We start from the raw sequence: 21,286 nt of genomic DNA on the forward strand, positions 1-21,286 counted from the left end.
ATTGTCTTGCTACACTTCATTGGTGATTTTGTCTCAGTGATGGGGTCTGTCTGGGTTCACCTAAAAAAATACTATTCTAAGCCTTTATTATGATTAATTCAGTAGTTTTATCATATTTTTGTTATATTTTAAAACAAATATCCCCAAAATACATCCAGTGGTATTAAACAAAATTTTCCTATGATGTTACCTGGTTTTAAATGCTTCATTGTTCAAATGTTCAAGTTAAAACCCAAATTTTGGCAGTATTAAAAGCTAAGAATAAATATATCTATGCAAGTAGCTTGGCTCAACTTTGGTATTGAAAGGTTAGGAATAGTTTTACTGTCAGGTTGAGAATCAATGTCATGTTTCTGAAAACTCGCTGAAATTTCAAGTCAGGTTGATCGTTTTTCGTTGAAGGTCCACAGTTTTGCAACTTGGGATTTTATATAGAAGACTGTAAAACTAATGAGATGAGTTTATTAAACAGTAGAGCTTAAGTGTTATAAGCTCTACCTAGATTTATTGAGGAGCAAAATAACATTTCGGGGGGTTTCATGGTTTGGTATCAGATAATTATGTATCCTAAAGGTTTATTAGTTTCTATATGTGTGTTTTGTTTTCTGTGGTCATGTTTCCATGGGAAAACTGTGTCCAGATGCCCTTTTATGTATATATTTTTTGTTTTTCCTCTCTGCTGTCCCAAAGGCCATCCAGACTCAGTGTCTGGCTCACGTAGGACTGCAGTGGGTGGAAAAGAAATATCTTTATAAAATCAGGGGAACATAGTCTTTGGGGTTTGCAAGCAAGATTCCTGTAGAACAAGAGATTTAAAAAATAAAATGGGTGTTGCCACTGCGGCTGGAGTTTGGTTTCATCCCCTTTTTACAGCGAGTAACACAAACCCCACCGAAATAAACCAAAAATAGCTGTGAGAGGTGAGGGCTGGTGTATGTCTGTGAGGGCTGTTGGGAGCCGGTTGGCCACAGGAGTGCGCGTAGTTCCAGTGTGTGTGCTTCCTCAACTCCGCTGCGGCTTTCCCGTGTAGAAAATTACCTTAAATTATTATACTTTAAAAAAAGAAATAGAGATGTTTGTGTGGGTGTGCGGCGCAGGCGAACGGCGCGGGCAGCCCCGGGGTCCTCCCGCGGCCGCGGCGCCCGCGCTCTGCCACACGTGGCTCCCGCGTGGTGCGTTGGGAGCGCTGGGAGCGGGACTGGGGTCGGGAACGGATCGGGAGCCGGGGGAGGTTCGGGGAGGCCCGCAGCCATGCAGCGCCGAAAGGTGGACAACCGCATCCGCGTGCTTATCGAGAACGGCGTGGCCGAGCGGCAGCGCAGCCTGTTCGTGGTGGTGGGAGACCGCGGCAAGGACCAGGTAACGCTGCCCCGGAGTTACCGGGAGGGTGGGGCGTGATACCGAACCGGGGGTTCCCTAATCCCCCGGCACAGGCTTCTCCCTCCTGCAGCGGGGTTTAAACCCGCCAGTATCACGCGCGGGGTTTAGAAACGGGTTTTAGAGACCCTGCCCTTAGACATCGGTCTGAGAAAGCTCATGAGCATCCAATAAAACCCAGGACAGGCAAATCGGATCTATTTATTTATTTATTTACCTACTTTAAACTGGGGGAAGGTATATTTAATTTTCTGGCCAGCAGGAGCCAGGACAGGTAAATCGTATTAATTTGTTTGTTTGTTTGTTTATTCATTTATTTACTTTAGCTTGGGGAAAGTATCTTTCATTTTCTGGCCGGCGGGAGCTTTCTTCCCTGTGTCAGCTCTGCCGTGAGACGCGATGGTTTTGGGCTCAAAACGTGCTTTATGTACTCAATGGTCTTGCAGATGAACCCACTTGGTAGCGTCGTATGGAAGAAAGTGATTGCCAAACTCGCTTCGTTTCGGAGACTAGGCTTGTGTTTTTCTTGGGGGAGAGGGAAGAACAGCACGGCAAAACCGTGATGTTTTAGGATAAGTCAGGTCATAGAATCATAAAATTGTTCAGGCTGGAAAAGACCTCTAAGGTCACTGAATCCAACCATTCCCTCAGCACTGCCATGCCCATCACCAACCCATGTCCCCAAGTGCCACATCCTCCAGGGGATTTGTAACTTAGTTACAAAAAAACTTGGAAAATAAGGAGTGGATCAGGTGGCAGTACAAGAAAGTTGTCATTAATTTACTGGTGAGGTGGATGGGTAAGGTCTGTCAAGGCATATCCCAAGTCTGGTTGTGTACAGTGTTTTCACTGAAATACTAAAATATTCTGTGGAAAATCCATTGTAAGATACAAATACTAGGAATTATATTTAGCCTGGAATAATCTCCTTCTGTCAGAGCAGTTTTTAGCAGTTCTGCCAAAGACAGCTAAGGAAAACTGGGCATAAATCAATGTCATGCAGCCCTGGAGAAGGCACAGACACACAGGACTGTGTAAAGGAAGGTCGTCTTCTCAACACATCACAGGATCCTTGTTTTGCACAGTAGAAAACGTAGCTATAAAATAAAATATGGACAGATATTTTACTCTTTGATTTTGTTAATGAGCGTTTCTGTTTCTGACAGGTGGTGATCCTGCATCACATGCTGTCCAAAGCCACGGTGAAGGCCAGGCCCTCCGTCCTGTGGTGTTACAAAAAGGAGCTGGGCTTCAGCAGGTAAGAGAAACCTCGTGTGTTTCCTTATCCAAAACTAAATTTGGCTTCCATAATGCACTTGGCACCAGTACTTGGTACCTCTGGTTTCTTTCTGTAGCTCTAACTTTAATCTGTTGCCCTGGACTAATCTGTCCCTCACCTTTTTAACCTCAGCAATATTCAGGACTGGGCTCTGACTTCCAGTGAGACTTGAACTTAACCTTTTTCCAAGAAAACTTCTGTGTGATTTGGTCCTCCAGCCACAGGAAGAAGAGGATGAGGCAACTCCAGAAGAAGATTAAGAGTGGCACTTTAAACATAAAGGATGATGATCCCTTTGAGCTGTTCATAGCAGCCACAAACATTCGCTACTGTTACTACAATGAAACCCACAAGATTCTTGGGAACACCTTTGGAATGTGTGTCCTTCAGGTGAGGACTTCAACTTTGGACTCAAAAAGGACATTACTCTGGTATTGATTAATTTAAATTTTGCAGGAATAGTATTTGTTGCTTTGTTACTCCAATTTTACAAGTTCTGTGAGGGTGAGGTGGCCTTGGTGGTAGAAGTTTTAACAGGACATTTGTTAATGCAAATGTTAAGTGTGAATTAAATAATATTTTTAGGCTTTCTCTGCCTTCCAGTAGGACTGATGAACTCCAGGCAACTTTGAAATGTTATTTATTCCCTAGGATTTTGAAGCCCTGACTCCAAACCTGTTGGCCAGAACTGTTGAAACAGTGGAAGGTGGTGGAATTGTGGTGATTCTCCTGAGAACAATGAACTCCCTGAAGCAGCTGTACACAATGACCATGGCACGTTCTATGTGATGTGTCTGTTTTCTTTGCATTGTGATGATGCCAAGTGGTTATTGCTTTTATTATGGGCTCTGATCTCCCTTTATGGTCTTTCAGTCACCTCTGACTGAATGTCTTATGCTCAGGCATTTCTGCCTTGAAATGCTGCTGGGAAGGAAGGAACTGCAAGGAAGAAACACCTGCCATTCACAAATATAACTGTATTCTTTAGTTCCACAATAGTTTTGAAAAGTATTTATTCTATCCGCCCATGTATCAGCAACTTAAGTTAAAAAAAACAGGTCTTTTGTGACCTATTGCTTGGTGAGATCAGCTTCACAACTACTATGTATTTCCAGATAGGAATTATATTCACACTGAGTATACTTACACCTAGTGCAGGAGCTGTTTCTGTTACTAAGCAGTGGGTGAATTAAAGTGATAGAATGTTGTTTCTTTGCATCCCCAGGGTGTTTGATAAATTCTGGCAGAGCTGACCTTTAAGTCAGGCCAGAATAAATAAAAGTATTAGTAGTAAAAGTACATTTTTAACAAGTATTTGGAAAATGTGGGTGTGTCACAGCAAACAGGAAATCAGGATTCTGTCTGGGGCGTGCTGTGGATGGAAAGGGAGGCTATGATCCACAAGAGTGGAAAAGATGGATTGTACCATGAGTCACAGTCTTGCAGATGTCACTGTCAGTGCTGTTCCTTCTCCAGAGGGATGTCTTCTCTCTGTTTCAGGATGTTCACTCTCGATACAGAACAGAGGCACACCAGGATGTGGTGGGAAGGTTTAATGAGAGGTGAGTTACTGAGAGTGGAAAGGGTCTGGGCTATCTGGCCCAGAAAAGCATGAGGAACATCATGTATTCCTAATAGGAAAACATCTTATAAGTTTGCACTGGAACAGGGTTTTTTGGCTGCTTTGGTGAACTTGGAGCTCAGCTCTAAGTACCTGTAATTGTCTTTGTTTAGAAAAGAGTTTGAAACAATTACCAAAAAGTGGAGTTTTTACTGGGCTGCCTTTGCTTTCCTGCTCAGGTTCATCCTGTCTCTGGCCTCCTGCAAGAACTGCCTGGTGATTGATGACCAACTGAACATCCTACCCATCTCCAGTCATGTTGCAAACATCACTCCTGTCCCTCCACAGTCCCAGGTCAGTGAGGGATGTCACCCCTTCCCCTTGGGACAAATCAGTCTTGAGCTGGCCCACGATATGTTTAAGATTTAAAGAGGAAGAATTTTTCCTTTCACCCTGATTTATATCAAATATAATGGGCTTGCAGAGAGGAAGTAGAATGTTCTGCAAAAATGACGCCTGGTGTGGGTGGAGCACTGGGAGATATATATTCTTTCTCTCTTGTTTTTGTTATTGTCACAGCTTTTTTTTTTTGTTTGGTTGGTTTTTTGGGGGTTTTTTTGGTGCTTTCCCATGTTTATTGATTTTCTTGTGTTGCTGTTTTCCATGTGAGGTGAGGCTTAATTGTGATTGCTGTTTCAGAAGTACATAGAAATTTCAGGCTGATGGAGAGTTGGGATGAGACAAATAAAAAGACCTTTTGACAGTTGGAGAGTGTGAAAATACTTTGGAAATAAGTGCATTACAAGCTTAGGATGCAACTGGAAACTGGTAGTTTCAATTTCTGAATTTCTGAATCTTGGGAAACATTCCCAGAATATAATCCACACATACTTGCATTGTTGGAAGTGTATCCTTTTATCATTTTCAGGTGTAAAACTATAGTAAAATGGAACCAGTTTTAAACAGAAAACTTTTACCTTTTGAACTGTGTCGTGTGGCACAAGAAATACCAACATGGGCTCTGTCAGAGATGTAAAAACATTTTAATAGGCCAGTAATTTTAAAAAACAAAACAATTCTCCTTTATCATTAGAACAATACTGACAGAAGCACAAATGCTTATCTGTGGGATGGGTAAAGTAGTGCCTTTGGAATTTTGAGTGACAATAAGGAAAATCAGAATTCATTCCCATCTAAAGTTGACTGTGTTTGTGTCCAGGTTTATTGTTTGGCTTTGAAAATCATGATAGTGGTTTGAAAAATGATCTGCTGCTGCTGCAATACTTTTTCCCTCTACATGGCAATATGCACAAGTATAACAAAGATCATACAGTTTTGGTACAGCCTGAAGACTGAAAAGTTAATTAAATTCTTGAGAAATTTTTTGCTTGGTCTCTTCTTCTTAACATCTACTGAAAAATCCTTTCCTTTTTTCCTGCAAGCTTGGGGAAGCCAGGATACATCTCTCTGTGTAACCATTCTCCTGAAGATGCCTGAAAATTGAACTGTTAAATGTCTGTCTGTCCATATAAATTTTTGTGTTTCTAGGGATTATATTTTTCTTGTGGTAACATTTTCTTTCATATCTCTTTTTCTACCTCACAGAAGACCTCACAAAGGTATAATTGTGCTGAAATGTCCTTTACTCATCCTGTTCTGGTCAATCCTGTGCTTGTAGGAAGACAGACTCCGGCCACAGGACTTGGAGCTGAGGGAGCTGAAGGAGAGTTTGCAGGACACCCAGCCCGTGGGGGTTCTGGTGGATGGTTGTAAAACCCTGGATCAGGTTGGTGTGGGGCTTAAATCCAAAATACTCTGTGCTTGACAGGTCACAGTAATGTGACAGTAATTGCCATTAATGCCAGTAAACCAGTTATGCAGTTTAATTCCAAGTAATGCAGTTTAAACACAGCTGATTTCTGTTTGCTCTTATTTTTTATAATCCTCAGGCAAAAGCAGTTCTGAAATTTATCGAAGCCATTTCTGAGAAGACTCTCCGCAGCACTGTGGCTTTAACAGCAGCCAGGGGACGTGGCAAATCTGCAGCTTTGGGCCTGGCTATTGCTGGAGCAGTAGCTTTTGGGTGAGTGATCTCCCTTCAATCTCCCAGGCTTTATTTGTGTCCATTAATTAAAAAAAAAAGATGACAGGATCTGAATATATTTGTAATCTCCAGTCCTAGATCTCTCAGTTTTATTCCTTTATGTTTTGATTGCTGTGTACACTGTTGTTCAAGTTTTTATATTTTATAGTAATAAGAAAATCACAGTCTTTAAAACTCAAAATAATCACACATAAATTGAGATGATTGTCTACAGAAATCTGCTTTATTTTGGTTATTAGGTAAAATCAACCTGTCAGATAAAGAAAACATCCTATTTAGTATCTGTATTTAAAATTTGTTGGGAAGATAGTTAAACTCCTGTTTTATTTTTCTCTGCAGTTACTCCAATATCTTTGTCACGTCTCCAAGCCCTGATAACCTTCACACTCTCTTTGAGTTCATATTTAAAGGCTTTGATGCACTGCAGTATCAGGTAAGGGGAGCAGACTATTTTACAATACTTTCATAGTGTTCCTGTTTAGTAAGTTTTGCATCTCATCTGTGATTGTTTTACTTATATTTGCTACCAGCTTTTTTTGTAATGTTCTGCAAAAAATGAATGATAGGGGAGTTTTCCTTCTCTAAGTGGAGTAAATCAGTTTCTCTGTGAAGCAGTTGATAACATTAGTAAATAATTTCTCAATTCTCAGGCCTCTGAACCTATTATAAGAATTTTTAACTAGAATGTGAAAGAACAGTGTCCTCTTAGTGAGCTTATTTTGATGATGATGGTAAATGATATTTTTCTTAGATCTTGGCTTTAACAGTGTTTTCTTTCAGGAACATCTGGACTATGAGATTGTTCAGTCTTTAAATCCAGAGTTTAACAAGGCAGTAGTCAGAGTGAATGTGTTCAAGGAGCACAGACAGACCATCCAGGTAACTGATCTCTTGCCTTCCTACTTTTTATTCCTAATTGTTGGTTTTTCCAGCACTGTAATTGTTTTGATTTTAAGCATGTTCATTTTATGTAATTGTGTAACTGTCCTAAAGGATTTTGCTTTAAGGCAAAACCTTTGGATGAGTGACTTTCACAGAATACCTTCTTTCTTTCTGGGAATACCTTGTGGATTACAAAGCTCCCTTGTGGGAGCTCTGCTTTAAAAGCAAAGAAGGGTGAAAGGAACAGTAAAGGAAAAGCATATGTTTTTAGTGATTAGATTTCCTCTATTTTCATCATCTCTGCAGATAAATTTGTGTGGAAATGTGCTAAATAAATGACCCAGTCTTTACTAGTGTAGCATAAACCCTGTCCTGACTGGATTTTTTTCATGTCTCAGTCTCTGGCTTGGTGGCTGTGGGGAACAAGGACAACAAACAGCTTTTCAGGGCTCCAGCTTTACCAACTCTGACGTTTCCCTAATGCCAGGAGAGGGAATGCTGCTGTTGGCAGTGACAGTGTCTTCTCTTTCCTTGCAGTACATACACCCTGCTGACTCCATGAAACTGGGGCAGGCTGAACTGGTGGTGATTGATGAAGCTGCTGCCATTCCTCTACCCCTGGTGAAAAACCTGCTGGGCCCTTACCTGGTTTTCATGGCCTCTACAATCAATGGGTAAGGCTTGAGCAGTAACTGTGTGCCTGGGGAAGCAGTTGTGGCAGTGGATTATTATCTACAGTACTTGTTTTATTACATACTGGTACAATAATGAGTCAGTACTTGCTGCTTCCACTGTGGACTTGCACTCCTGCTCTGCTACAAGGAGCAAATATATAAGCAGGATTCTGCAGTTAGAGAGGGAAGAAGGACATTTTCCTTCCACTTTGGCAAGGCTTATAAAGTGCCAGGGTCCTGCACTCTCAAGATCATCAAAAAGCAGCGATTCTCACAGATGGTTGGGGCCCTGACAGTCCCCAAAGCAGCACATGGCTCTGGGTGGCAGCCTGGGTCCATGCTGGAGCTTCCCTGTGAATCGGGATTGCTCTTTGGTTCTTTGCTTCAAAATTTTGTGTCCTGCTTTCCAGGTATGAGGGCACAGGTCGCTCTCTGTCACTGAAGCTCATCCAGCAGCTTCGCCAGCAGAGTGCCCAGACCCAGGTGACCATGACAGCGGAGAACAAATCCACAGCCACGGCCAAGCTCACCTCAGGTAGGACAGTTCTGGGCTGTGCCGTGTGGCCCTGTGAGTATCCCATGTATCCATGTGCTTTGCAGCTGGAGGGAAGCAGAAAATACAAGAACTCTCCTCTGTTTTTCCCCCATGATTTTCAGATGAAAAGCTTTCAAGAGATGAAAGCTACGTGATTAATAATTTTCTAATCTGGGAGCCCTTCAAAGGACACGGATCCTACTGGGTTCTTTGCCAGCTGTAACTTCCAACACTACATGTTCTCTGCCATGTGTTTGCAGCTCGTACCTTACACGAGGTCTCCCTCCATGAGTCCATCAGATACGCCCCTGGGGACCCGGTTGAGAAGTGGCTTAATGACCTACTGTGTTTGGACTGTCTCAACATCACCAGGATCATCTCTGGCTGCCCACTGCCCGAGATGTGTGACCTGTATCCTTATTCAGATGTTGTGCCCTGACCAAAATATATTGCTTTCTGGTGAAGGAGGGTTTTTTTAAGCTCATTAATAGTTGATTCTCTGGCTAATGTGATAATTTTAGCATATCATCTTTTTCTTAAGACCACACTTCTGGAGTTAAGCTCTTACCACTGCCTTATGGCATTGGTGGTGTGTATTTTACCAGGACATTACCCAACTCCAGTTTTACTCCAGAGACAATCCTAAGAAAGGGTTGCATGAAGGGAAGTCCTTATTGGAGTTATAAAAACTTTGGCTTTACAGATGAAGGGTGTGAAAGCTGCAAACACTGCCCAATGTCATTCATTCTTGTAGATAAAAAGCACAGGCCAGCACGTAGCCCCAGTATTGAAAATAAACCGAGAAGCTTTTTCCTGTTCCCAAGGAGGTTGTTTCCTTAACCCCTGTGCTTAGATACTACGTAAACAGAGACACACTCTTTTGTTACCACAGAGCATCAGAAATTTTTCTGCAGAGACTGATGGCCCTCTATGTGGCTTCGCACTACAAGGTAGAGTTTGTGCTGCTTCTATCAAAATTTCAGCTGGGGAATTTTGTGGGGGGAGCAGTGCTTGTTATGCCAACCTAATTGAATTGTTCTTATTGAGATTTTTGAACAGCTTCTGTTGCTTCTTGCTGTATCCTTTCTCTGAGATCTGTGCTTGGTCTTGGCTGAACATACTGGATTTACTGGAATATTTTTGTCTTGAAAAGTTCTGGAGGCTAAATTCTAGATGAGTCTAGAAGCTTGTTAGTGATGAACCTCTTTTGCAGTTCTCATAACTGTGTTCTAGGAGCCTCAAGTTAACCAAGAGTAGCACCACTGTACTACTGAAAAGAGGAATAATGCATCTCAAGGTTTCAAGACCATGGGTGACTAGTAAATGTGAGGGGTGAAGTCCATAAGTACTGAAGTACTGAGTATTAAAAATCTGAGGCTTAAAACAAAAATTAAGATTTGGTAATTAAAGAGGCAAGGAGCTGTATAAAAATAGAAAAATCAGTTTCATACATATTAGAGCAAGAGGTTTCACTTGAGAAAAACAGATGCTGTCTGGTAGTGTGACAGCCATAAACTGGCCTGGGATCTTCCCCATCCATCAGCATTGTACTACTTCCAAATTTCTTAATATTCCTAAATTCAGAAAACAGAAGATTGTTTAGAAGTCAGCTGCTAGCATTACACTGGACTTTGAAGCCCTTCTCATGGAATAGCATTTGGACAACACTCCAGACACATGATGTGATTCTTGGGGTTGTCCTGTGCGGGACCAGGAACTGGACTCGATGATCCTTGTGAGTCCCTTCCAACTCAGGATAGTCAATGATTCTCTGAATATTTTTTCAACTCTCTGATATCTTTACCCGCCAGAACTCGCCCAATGACCTCCAGATGCTCTCTGATGCACCTGCCCACCATCTTTTTTGCCTTTTGCCACCCGTTCCACCAACCCAGAATTCATTACCAGAAGTACTTGCTGTTGTTCAGGTGAGAGAGCACCTGAGTATAAACTTGGATTCTGATGTAGTTGAGTGGCTGTAGGAGAAGACATTTTTTCTCTGTTAATTGGTTTTTGCCTTCCCTGGCAGGTGTGCTTGGAGGGAGAGATCTCCCGCCAGTCCATCATGAACAGCCTCTCGAGGGGAAAGAAAGCCTCTGGTGATCTTATTCCCTGGACCATTTCAGAGCAGGTGAGTAATTTGACTGTGTCCTCACCCCAAATATACTTTCAGAACTATTTCTTATTCCCAGAGTACCCATCTGTGTTCTTTAAACTGACTTTTTTGTCTTTATGTAGTTCCAAGATCCGGATTTCGGGGGCCTCTCTGGCGGGCGCGTTGTTCGCATTGCGGTTCACCCGGATTATCAGGGGGTAAAGTACTTTTCTGTCATGTCCTTCTCCATGGAGCTGCTAAACAGCAAAAACCAAAATACATTTTGCAGTGACTGAGTGTTGTCTGCACTGATTGTTAATGGGTTTTAACGGGAGAATGTTGTTGCTCTGTCTTAAAAACTAGAGCCATGTTTTTGCTTACGTTGTTGTTTGTTCCTACTCCACAGATGGGCTATGGCAGCAGAGCTCTGACCTTGCTGCAGATGTACTACGAAGGCAAATTCCCATGTTTGGAAGAAGAAACAATTCAAAAGCCAAAAGAAATTGCAACTGTAAGCAGTGAGGTATGGAACTTAGTACATTTTTTATTTTCTGTCATGCTAAATGTGTAGTTTTCACTGTAAGTCTCCATAATGATTCCTCTCTGTAAGGAGGAAATTTAATTTTTATACAGAATAAGAGCTTTAATTTGCAGTTTTCTGTGATGATTGCTGCTAACCTATTTCCAGTTTCTTTTTCAGACTGTTGGTTTGTTAGAAGAGGTTGTGACACCTCGCAAAGATTTGCCTCCTTTGCTTCTCAAACTGAGTGAGAGACAAGCTGAGAACCTGGACTATCTCGGGGTGTCATATGGCCTAACACCGAGATTGCTTAAGTAAGACTTTGTTCTATTTCTTAATTACATCCAGTGCAAAAATACAACTATGCAAATGACAAATATAATAATGTATATTATATAGATGCAGATGCTTTAGCCCTTGGATATTCTCTTTACCTCAGTTTCTGAAACTGGAACAGCTCCAAGCCAGCTTCTCCTGTAAGACCTTTCTGTGATGTACAATAGGACTGATCCTAAGTGCATCATTCCAGGTAGTTTTCCTCAAACTCCTTCTGAGGGCAAACCCATTCCCTTGGTTGCCTCTGTGACCCTTCTAAACAGATAATGAGCTTTAACTGCTCAATTTTTCCAGGCTATAGATGTAAGAACAACCTGTAATAAGTAGGGAGAAATTAAACACTAATTTCTGTGACCTGCTGACTTCAGAGTTAGTTGTTTGTTTCCTGACTAATGTAAATGCTTTTCACCAGCAACTGCAGCTGCTTCTTCCTTTTCTTATCATGGAGAAGCTGAGTTACTGCAGCAGTAAATAATTTATTAATGTTTCTCAAGTTTAAGCTCCATCTTACCACATAGTTTTATATAAAATCCCTTAGGAGTTTGATAGGTGTTAAATGTGTCATTAAAGTCTTCCTTTTCGTTGATTAGGCTTTGAAATATCAAACATTAAAGAACATCTTTTCTTAAGAAAATTTTTACATATTACACATTTTGCAACAGTATTATTGGTCCAAACCCCATCTGCCTGTTTTTAAAGGAGGCTCTGGGAGCATGTGAAATACGATAACTGATATAATGTCTGTCTTCGAAAGTTTGTTGATTTTTTTTGGTATTGCAGTCATCATTTTTCACTCCTTTGAGGTAGAACCTCAGTTTGATGGTTCTTACTGCTTTCAGTGTTCATTTTCACTAGTTGGTGGGGTGTTTCAGAGACTCACCAGTTGTCCTTGTACAGTGGATAAATTGCATTTAACCACAAGTATTACTGTACAATCAACAGCTCTATAATTCTCAGAGTGTTTCCTCTTTTCCCAGGTTTTGGAAACGTGCTGGATTTGTGCCAGTTTATTTGAGGCAGACACCGGTAAGTACCACACTGTTTCTGAGTGAAAATCCAGCCCTACTGAAATCCCTGGGCATCTTTCCATTACCTTCTGTGACATGTGATTGGGGCAGGAATGTTTTCTGAGGCTACTTTTAGGGTTTGGTTTATGTTCATTTTTGTTCTTTAGGCCTGTCTAGTTAACTAAAGGAGTAGAGTTTTTAGGATTGTGAATGTGGGACTCTTAAGTAGTTTTCACTTTAAAATTCAGAGCAGAGGTGCAGCTTTTTAATTATTAATTAAAATTAATGCGGGTTATTGGTAAAATAACTGAGATTTACCAAATTCTAGCAGTTCATAGGTTTTTCATTAGATAGTGGTGATCGGTAGCAGTTAATATGTTTGTTGTTATTGCTGCTTAAGGAGATATTTGCCTTCCTCAGCTGAACACAGAGTGCAAAAGGTTCATGGGGATGGTGGGAAATACATCATAGAATCATAGAATTGTATCTTATTTATTAGAATGACCTGACTGGGGAGCATTCCTGCATCATGCTGAAGATGCTGAATGAAGAGGACTCTGAACAGGAGCCTTGGCTTACTGCCTTCTGGAAAGGTAACTTTGACCTAACTCCAGAAGAATTCTCTGGGATACTTATCCTAGAGGTCCACAGAGGTAATTTATTGTATCGTCCTGTCCTGTAGATTTTAGGAGGCGGTTCCTTTCCCTGCTTTCCTACCAGTTCAGCACATTCTCTCCCTCGTTGGCATTGAATATTCTGCAGAACAAAAATATCAAACAGCAGCCACAACCACGTGAGTACCCTGGGTCACAGTGTTCCTATGATCCAGAAAAATGCTTCTGTTTCTAATTGAAAGCTAAACCAGCATTTTCTGCCACTGAAAACAGGTAGTGATGGGGTTTTTGCTGGTTTTTTTGTGGAGTGTTTTTTTCCCCCCTTGCATTTTTTGATCTAAGATTTAAGTAACATTAAATTAGAGGACTCCTGACTGTGACAGCTAAATGCATGACAGAGCACAGATGGAGACTGACACCTTCCAGTGTGGAACTAAAACAGAAGCCTTGAACAGCAGCAGGCAGAGCAACTTGCTTCTTAGGAAGAGCACTGTCATCGGGAATTTGGCAATTGGAATGTGATGCTCTTTCCAAAAGCAAGCACTCTAACAAAAGGGGCCAGACAAGGTACTTCTAACACCCACTTCTGGCTTAAAAGCCAGTTGCTGCTTTCTCAATATCCTTAACAGAGGAGAGAACTTGGTAACCTGTGTCTAGTGAGTTTTAGTTGTCTCTTTGGTGAGAGAGTTTTTGTTGCTGCTACAAGGGAACCAGCAAAACCAGTGTAAGTAGTTAAAGACTGGGCAAACTGTGTTTCTCAACCTTCACTGTTTTCAGTCTCTAGCATATTTAAGTCGATATACTGGTCTGTTTTGACATTGCAGTGTTTTTCATATGGATGTATGTCTGCCTGAAGACTTGGATTAACCAAGCCAGCCTGGGTACCAGTGTTACTGAATTCTGAATTGTGTTGGGAAGGGAACCTGTGGGGTGGCTTTTGGCCTTTCTCAATAGTAGGAAAAATAAAGTGTTAAACACTGAGATCCTGGTTAGCTCTGAAGAACAGTCTGGGTTGTGTTTTTATTTAACACCTGTGCTGTGTTTTTGCTGTGCCCCTCAGCCATCAGCCGTGCTGAGCTGGAATCGGTTTTCATCCCCTACGACCTGAAGAGGTTGGAGATGTACTCCCGCAACATGGTGGACTATCACCTCATCATGGACGTGGTTCCTACCATTGCCAGGATGTTTTTCCTCAACCAGCTGGGGGATATCTCCCTCTCTGCTGCACAGTCGGTGGGTATGGCTGGAACAGAGCCAGGACTTGGGAAAACACAGGGACTGTAGTGCGGAATATGTGTTTGTATTTGCTCTTAAAGCTTCTATAACATGTCATTTCCTTAGGCCCTTTTTCTGGGGATTGGCCTCCAGCATAAATCTCTGGACCAACTGGAAAAGGAGGTGGAACTGCCCAGCAGTCAGTTGATGGGCCTCTTCAACAGGATCATCCGCAAAGTAGTCCAGGTACAGCTTTGACTTGGTTTTATTGGGCCACAGTGGAATTCCAGCACTAACAGAAAGGATGGCACTAATGGAAAGCTGAATCAGAACTGTGCATCTTAAACAAGTCCCCAGTAATTGACTGTACACTTCTTTTTAAGATGGGAAAATCCCAGTAGAAAAAGCAGGTATTTGTGGCCTTGATTTATACATCCAAACTCCCTTGGCAGGGGGCTTGGAACTAGATGATCCTTAAGGTCCCTTCCAACCCAAACCATTCCTTGAGTGTATATAGTGTTTTCACAAATAACAGTGCTTGTCTTGTGGTTTTGAATGTTGAAATGTTCTGACAAAAGTGCTGAGCATAAAAATCCATGTTGCCAGCTGAGCCTGAGCCGTTTGTTTACCACTGTTCACTGCACCGGTGGCATCTCAACCTTTCTTGGAAAAAAATGTTTTCCAGTGTTATGCAGAGGTAGACTTGAAGTCCAGTGAAACAACTGGAAAGTTTTGGATGTGGTTTTCTGGTTTTCTTTCTCTCTAAGGTTCAAGATACAGTAGCAAAGCTTCTGCAGCCTGACATTTGGCATTGTAGAAGAGATAAATGATGCTTAATAAACTATGAGTTCTCTACATTTATGTGAATGACATTGAGTGCTGACTGATTGTAGATTGATGCTTTTTATAAAAGCTGTATATAATCCTGCCCTCAGGAAGCAGCCTTGAGCTTTTTATTTCAGTAGGATGGAAAAACAACTGCCTGATTGTATTTGCAAAGTAGAAGAGTTTCATGGGGACAGACAGCATTTCTTTATTTTAAAGCAATAACCCGAAAGAAACATCAGCAGGTCTTTACATGTGTTGGGTAAATTCATTTTCAGCTGTTCAACACAGTCCAGGAAAAAGCTGTGGAGGAGCAAATGGCAGCAACAAAGGATGTTGTAATGGAGCCAACGCTGAAATCTTTAAATGATGATTTGGTAATTACAAACTTTCTTCTTGATACATATGTAAATACTTCATGGAGTTCCCTAGAGTGTAGAAGCATGGTAATCTAAATTTTTGTGGATGAAAAGAATTCCACATCCTATCTGTCATTTCCTGGTAGCTAAAACCTGACAGGTTTGCATTATGTGCTTGTAGACTCGTGCTTTGTTAAGCTATAATGTGGATTTTTCACAGAAAATTACAATTATATGTAAAGAAATAATGTAAAAGTGCAATTATATAACAGAGAAGCTTTTCAGGATCATCTGGTATTTGTTTATAAAGGAATATATTCCTTTTTCAGTGGGAAAGGCATTTTCCTCCCATTGCTATTGCACTTAGGACTTATTGCATCTGCTGTGCTTTCCTGTTGTAGGAGGAAGCTGCAAAGGAATTCCAAGAAAAACACAAGCAAGAAGTGATGAAGCTGAAGGAAATGGACCTTACCCAGTAAGAATTCATCTGTATGAGTCCCTGATATCCAATTGGATGCCAGGACACTAGTGTGTCTTGCTGGGATTTGTACACAAGGCTGTAGTTGCAAACCATCAATTAATGAGAATTAGCAGTGGGTAAGACAATCCTACCTGGGTGACATAAAAATATGCTGCTCTGCTGAGGAAAACTTTTGGGGTCTTGTGTGCCCGTGTCACTTTAATCAATTATTCATGGCAGTAGCTCTTACTCTGTGTCAGCCTTGATCTTGATCTTGTATTCTACATATATAAGTTATTTGGTTGTAAAATATGGACTGATAAAACAAACTGCCTGGCTGTGGGCTGTTTCTAATTTTACAGTTTCCTGTGCTCCTAGAAATAGTCATTATTTTCCTGAAACCAGGATACCCAGATCCTGGTGGCTGCTGTCCTGTGTGTGCAACTCCAGTGTAAATAGTACCTGGCTAATTTTAATATTCTCTTCTTTAACAGCAACAACAAAACCAAACTAAAACCAAAAACCCCAAAACAAACAAACCAACCCCTCCCCCAAACTAAAACCAACCAGAGCTTCTTTTACTCAATGTGTCAGCAGATTTCTCTTTTTCTGGACCAAGAGGAGTTACACGTGCCACTGATTCTCTCCCTTCTCTCTCTCTCCTCCCACTTCTTATCTTATAAATCCTGTTTACTGACATCCCAGGAGAGTTGTCTGTTTTGGCTTTAGATTGATCTCTATTAGGAGAAAAGGAATAAAAAGATTCTTTGAATCTTCATTTGTCTTGTTTGAAGAAAGGATGAGAATGGAAGCGATTTGAAGTGACTTTGCAAGTCAGTCACACAAGGAAAATAATATAACCAGAATGTTTTAAAAGTTTTAATTCCATTTCTTAGCATTGTTACATACCTATTTGTCATTTTGAACCATGCTCCCTTTTCTCGCTCAGAAATAGATTTCTGTTCTCATCCATGAGAAGAGAGAGACAAAAATCTATTTAAACACTTTTCAATACAGGTTATAGAAAACTAATAGAAGAGACAGGGCTGTCTGATTTGAAAAGGCTTTGTCCAGCATTGTTCAGCCTTGTATGAACAAAGCCTCCTCTATTCTAAATCTCCCAAGAGTTTGAGATGGAGAGCACCCACTCCATTTTGCTCCATGATTGCTTTGCCTGGTTAAATCTCTGTATAATTTCCAGGGTACTTGAACACCCGGACAAGGGCCACAGAACATGAGCTCATTTGAATGGCAATTGTTTTAATTTCTCTTTTCAAAAGAAAAGCTGTAGGTCTTCAGTTTTTCCCAGATTGATCCAGACAAACTGTACCACGCAGGCATTGCCAGCCTGGCTTGGTGTGTGTTTCCCAGTTCTGATCTGGTTGGGTGACTTTGTTTGCAGAGCTGTGTGTGCCTGATGACAGAATCACCTTATTTTTTTCACTTTGTGCTAACAATTTGACTTGAATTTTCCTTTACCTTTCCCTCTTAGATACATTATCCGGGGGGATGATGAAGAATGGAACGAGGTGCTGAGCAAAGCAGGACAAAACGCTTCTGTCGTCAGCGTGAAAAGGTTAAGGAAGTTGCAATAACCCCCAGAGATCTCTCTGGTCTTTCCTGCTGCCTTTATTATAACATTTCCCTCAGAGTTAAATGCAGATAAATTGATCTTAGTATCCTTAAAAGATTCCTGGTTTTCCTGGAGAAATTAAAGTGTAAGCACCTCTGAGCTCTAGTACCCAGTGGTTCTGTGTTGCTCTTAATCCTCTCTTCATGTAACTTGTTTGCTGATTCTGACTCTTTTTCTGATGATGTGGTTAAGTCTTGATCCTGATGATACTCAGAACTTGCTCCTGTTTCTCCCTTGGGTCACTCTTTCCACCTGACTGTCCTGTTTGCTTTGGGAGCTAACACTGGATGTGAGCTTGTGGAGGTACCACTGGAGAAAATGCAAATTCAGGAAAGAATAATTCTTTCAAATGTGAGCTTAAGCCTGCAAAATATCTGCATTTCTGCAGTTCCTTCCTTTTCATCCATCTTTCTTCTGCCTTACCCAGCATGGAGTCTTTCCTCATTTTTTCCTTGGGGATTTATAGTTGACACTTGCCTGTCTGCTTATTTCCCCTTCCTGGGGTGCCTGACAGCTCAAGTAATTATGTGATCTCAATTCCACCCTTTCTTGATTGTTTGGGGTTTTTTTTCCCTATGAATGCTGGAAGCTGTGAGTTTCCAGAAGCCTTCCAGGAATGAGGGAGTCTTGCCAGTGCTTATAAAGATCAGAGCTCTGTCCCCTTTGCTCTAATCAGAATCCAGTGCAGGAACTAAATTGTATGCTTAAAACCATTAATGGTAATTTTTTTTCTGGGCACTCTACATTCCAGATGCCTGACTTGAATTGCCTTTAGGACACACTGCTTGAAAAGCAATGACAAGAGCTAAAAATCAATATCATTTGGGATTCAGTTTGGGTTAGACACTCTGAGGACACTAGAAAATCTTAAGTCAGGCTCTTGGTTGGGATTTTTCTAGCACTGAGTTTAAATGACCCAAGAAATTGGAAGTATTTTCTCCCAACCACATTTCTATATTAGACCCTCATCCCCCTTTTACAAAAAAAATTTCCCAGCTGAAATACAGTCTAGTGTACTTTTAACAGCAATTTTGTTTCTGCTTCCCAGTGAGAAGAAAAGAAAATTAGAAACAGCGAGAGGACTCAAGCAACTGAAGAAATTTAAGAAGACTAAAGATCTAAAACAGAAGAGGAAGAAATGACTTTAAAGCCAAGCAATGAACTTGAATTAACAAGTGCTGGGTGTGTACTTAAGAAGTACTGTTTTCCCTTAAATCAACAGACTTTCTTTTGGAGGATGAGAGCTGGAGAGAAGAAAAAGCCTTAAGAGACATTTTTGAAGTGTTTTTATTATGGGAAGAACAGTGACACTGCCAGGAGGTACTGTATGAAAATTTTTTTATTAAGTGTGACTGCAGAGTGTGAGCAGGCACTGCAGCACACTGGGATGTTATGAAGGTGCTTTAGCAGCTCCAGAGTTCCCATTCCAAGAGGGCAGCTCAATCTGTAAACTTCCTGCATCTTCCTGGTTCTATGATTTATTAAAAAAGAGCTTGGACAACAAAGGATAAAGATTTGTTACCCTTGGTATGTGACTGTGCCATTAGCGTTGCAGATATTTGATATTTGCAGCTGCCAGTTCAGTGGTACTCTTGTTCCTTTGGAGCTTGATGGGGGTTTGATGTATTTTTATTTGGGGCTGCCTGAGCACTGAGCACTGTGTCCCTGCTGTCCCAGAGCTGCTGCTTTGCTTTGGTGGAAAGTTTTGTGTCAGGTTGCCAGGAAACACATCAACACCTGGTTGTGGTGATCTCTTTGACCTCAGGGACCGGTTGAACAGACAATCCACTGGGCTCCCAGCTCTGCTTGTCTGGTCCTTGCTTTGCAATAAATGTGTTACCAGTCTGGAACTGGGATTTCTGTGATTGGAGTATCCTGGGTCTGCTGCCTGTCAGGCTTCAAACCCAGGGCAAACCTTTGCCATAGGATGTCCTTGTCCCAAACCTGATGTATTCCCTTGATGTTTCCTTCATGCTGTAAAGGCTTCGAACAGAATTACCTAGAACTGATACACAGCTTTGTTCTACTTACTTACAGGTAGCAGATGCATTAAATTTACTTCAATACCTTTAATACCTTTACTTTTTTTTAGGATCTCACAGCTCCTTTTCCTAGAAAACCCTAAAGAAACAGTTTCTTACTAAGTAAAGGCAATATTTCTGCTCTAGGAGGCTGATTTGTGTTAAAAGTGTATTTAACATGGATCTTGCACAACACAAACCTGTGGTTTGCGAGCTGTTGGGTGTGAGTTGGTGACAGTGGAAAAGCTGAGCCCTGAGCAGGGAGATCTGCAGCTGCAGCCCATAAAGGCTTGTTGGGGGGCTCTTATCACCCAGCTGTATGAAGAGCAGCACTGGCAGCCCTTAACCTGTTCTCAAGAACTTGTAAAAGGAGCAGACATGGAAGGTAAGAAGCTCTTCAGAGCTGCCCAGGAAGTCCTTGGAAGAAAAGGTGGGTGCAAATTCTCTCTAGTTTTGCTGTTGTTATTGTTAAAAATACTGTAAGTGGTGGCCTTGCTGTGGACTGTTTGTAATTTTACAGTGAAGAACTGCAACTGTCTTAGGAGATGGGGCTGCTGGATGTGCTGCTCTCTGGATGTTGTCTGTGCTGGTCTTTCCTGAGAGACCAAGAGCAAAGTTATGCTATAAAGGGAGTTATAAAGTTCAACTGCTGTTGAAGCAGTTGGAGTGTCCCTTTCAGCCTCATGAGAGGAGAGAGCAGTTCCAACAAACAGTAATATTGGGGCTGGATGACTGTGCCTGGGGGCTGTTCTTTAGCCCAGGGGCTCTGCAGCACCAAAACCACATTCCCATGGATATCCACAGGGCTGTGGTTTCCTAGTGTCCTGCTTAGCCCAATGCAGAAACCTTGGACTCAGTTGCATTTGTCTGAGGGATAGTTCTTGCAGGTTCATTTTTTGTGGATTGTCCTGAGCCACCTACATCCTGCAGCCATTGGAGGAAAGGATGACAAAGATGTGGTGGTCTTGTGACAGGGTGCTTCCCACCCTGACCTTCATCAGCCCGTGTGAAGATTTAAATGTGGTTTAGCAGACTGCATGACAAAACTTCAAACACCTTCAGACTCCTTTTAAAGCCTGTTGAAACTCTGCATTACTAAAGCAGCTGTAACTATTTTGGATTCTCTAACCTGTGCTGATTGCTGGATTTGTTCACCCAGAGGGGAACATTTTACTTCCTCTGGGCCTTGCTGTGTCAGAGGTGACAATATCAGAAGGGTTTTTTAAATTACAGGTCATTCCTTGTGCTAAGAAAATGCTGATTGGACTTGCTTAGAATGTAGAGGTAGTGCAAATTACAGCACGACTCAGAGGGGCTATTAGGGCTCAGAAATTGGTTTGTGTTTTTTAAGAGCTAATGTTTACTGGTGTGTCTTGGGGAAAGCACAGTGCAAGAATTCGTGGTGATGGGCTGGAGCTGATCTCAGAAAATATCTATAGTGCAACCAGATTTGTTGTAAATTATCTGTATTTCAGGGTGGAAGACAGCAGGCAAAATTAGACTGGATTCTTCAAGCAGATTAGAGTTTTATTGTTCAGCTGAGATCTTCCTAGAGCTGCCTCCACTGCTTTCTGTGGGCTGGAGTAATTCTTGCTCTGTTGTCTGTGACCTGAGAGCAGTGGAGTTGTGAAATACTTGCAGGATTTGGGCTGCAGGTATGTCCCTCCATTTCTGAATGGGAGCTGTATTTAAAGAGAACTTTACTATTTCTACAGAAAATGTGTGTATTCAGTTGAACTGCTCCTTTTCAGGTTTTCCCTGTTCACCTTGTAATTCCTGGCAGCTTTTT

The 21,286-nt window shown here is 41.6% G+C and overlaps 1 protein-coding gene across 1 annotated transcript; it reads left to right on the forward strand.

Moving 5' to 3' along the window:
• Nucleotides 1-1,182: 1,182 nt before the first annotated feature.
• Nucleotides 1,183-19,003, forward strand: NAT10 (N-acetyltransferase 10). The gene is made up of 28 exons (XM_027667391.1): nucleotides 1,183-1,359; nucleotides 2,544-2,635; nucleotides 2,875-3,046; nucleotides 3,308-3,430; nucleotides 4,157-4,218; nucleotides 4,457-4,571; nucleotides 5,896-6,003; nucleotides 6,167-6,300; nucleotides 6,661-6,754; nucleotides 7,102-7,200; nucleotides 7,741-7,877; nucleotides 8,288-8,412; nucleotides 8,673-8,823; nucleotides 9,266-9,362; nucleotides 10,224-10,340; nucleotides 10,442-10,543; nucleotides 10,651-10,725; nucleotides 10,914-11,030; nucleotides 11,208-11,341; nucleotides 12,341-12,389; nucleotides 12,870-12,963; nucleotides 13,053-13,163; nucleotides 14,045-14,217; nucleotides 14,326-14,445; nucleotides 15,303-15,401; nucleotides 15,785-15,858; nucleotides 17,336-17,419; nucleotides 18,525-19,003. The coding sequence occupies exons 1-28, from the start codon at nucleotides 1,252-1,254 to the stop codon at nucleotides 18,616-18,618; spliced, it is 3,060 nt and encodes a 1,019-aa protein (XP_027523192.1). The 5' UTR covers nucleotides 1,183-1,251; the 3' UTR covers nucleotides 18,619-19,003.
• Nucleotides 19,004-21,286: the final 2,283 nt, after the last annotated feature.

The sequence above is a fragment of the Corapipo altera genome, unplaced genomic scaffold (assembly GCF_003945725.1).
Source record: "Corapipo altera isolate COAL_440 unplaced genomic scaffold, ASM394572v1 114, whole genome shotgun sequence".
In the NCBI taxonomy this organism is placed as follows: domain Eukaryota; kingdom Metazoa; phylum Chordata; class Aves; order Passeriformes; family Pipridae; genus Corapipo; species Corapipo altera.

Excerpts from the sequence above, each read along its gene's own strand:
- NAT10 (XM_027667391.1), top strand. The coding sequence starts at position 1,252 with ATGCAGCGCCGAAAGGTGGACAACCGCATCCGCGTGCTTATCGAGAAC. Across the intron at positions 8,824-9,265 it reads CTGCCCGAGATGTGTGACCT|ATACTACGTAAACAGAGACA; the intron begins GTATCCTTATTC and ends CCCTGTGCTTAG. Across the intron at positions 10,544-10,650 it reads CCTGGACCATTTCAGAGCAG|TTCCAAGATCCGGATTTCGG; the intron begins GTGAGTAATTTG and ends GTCTTTATGTAG.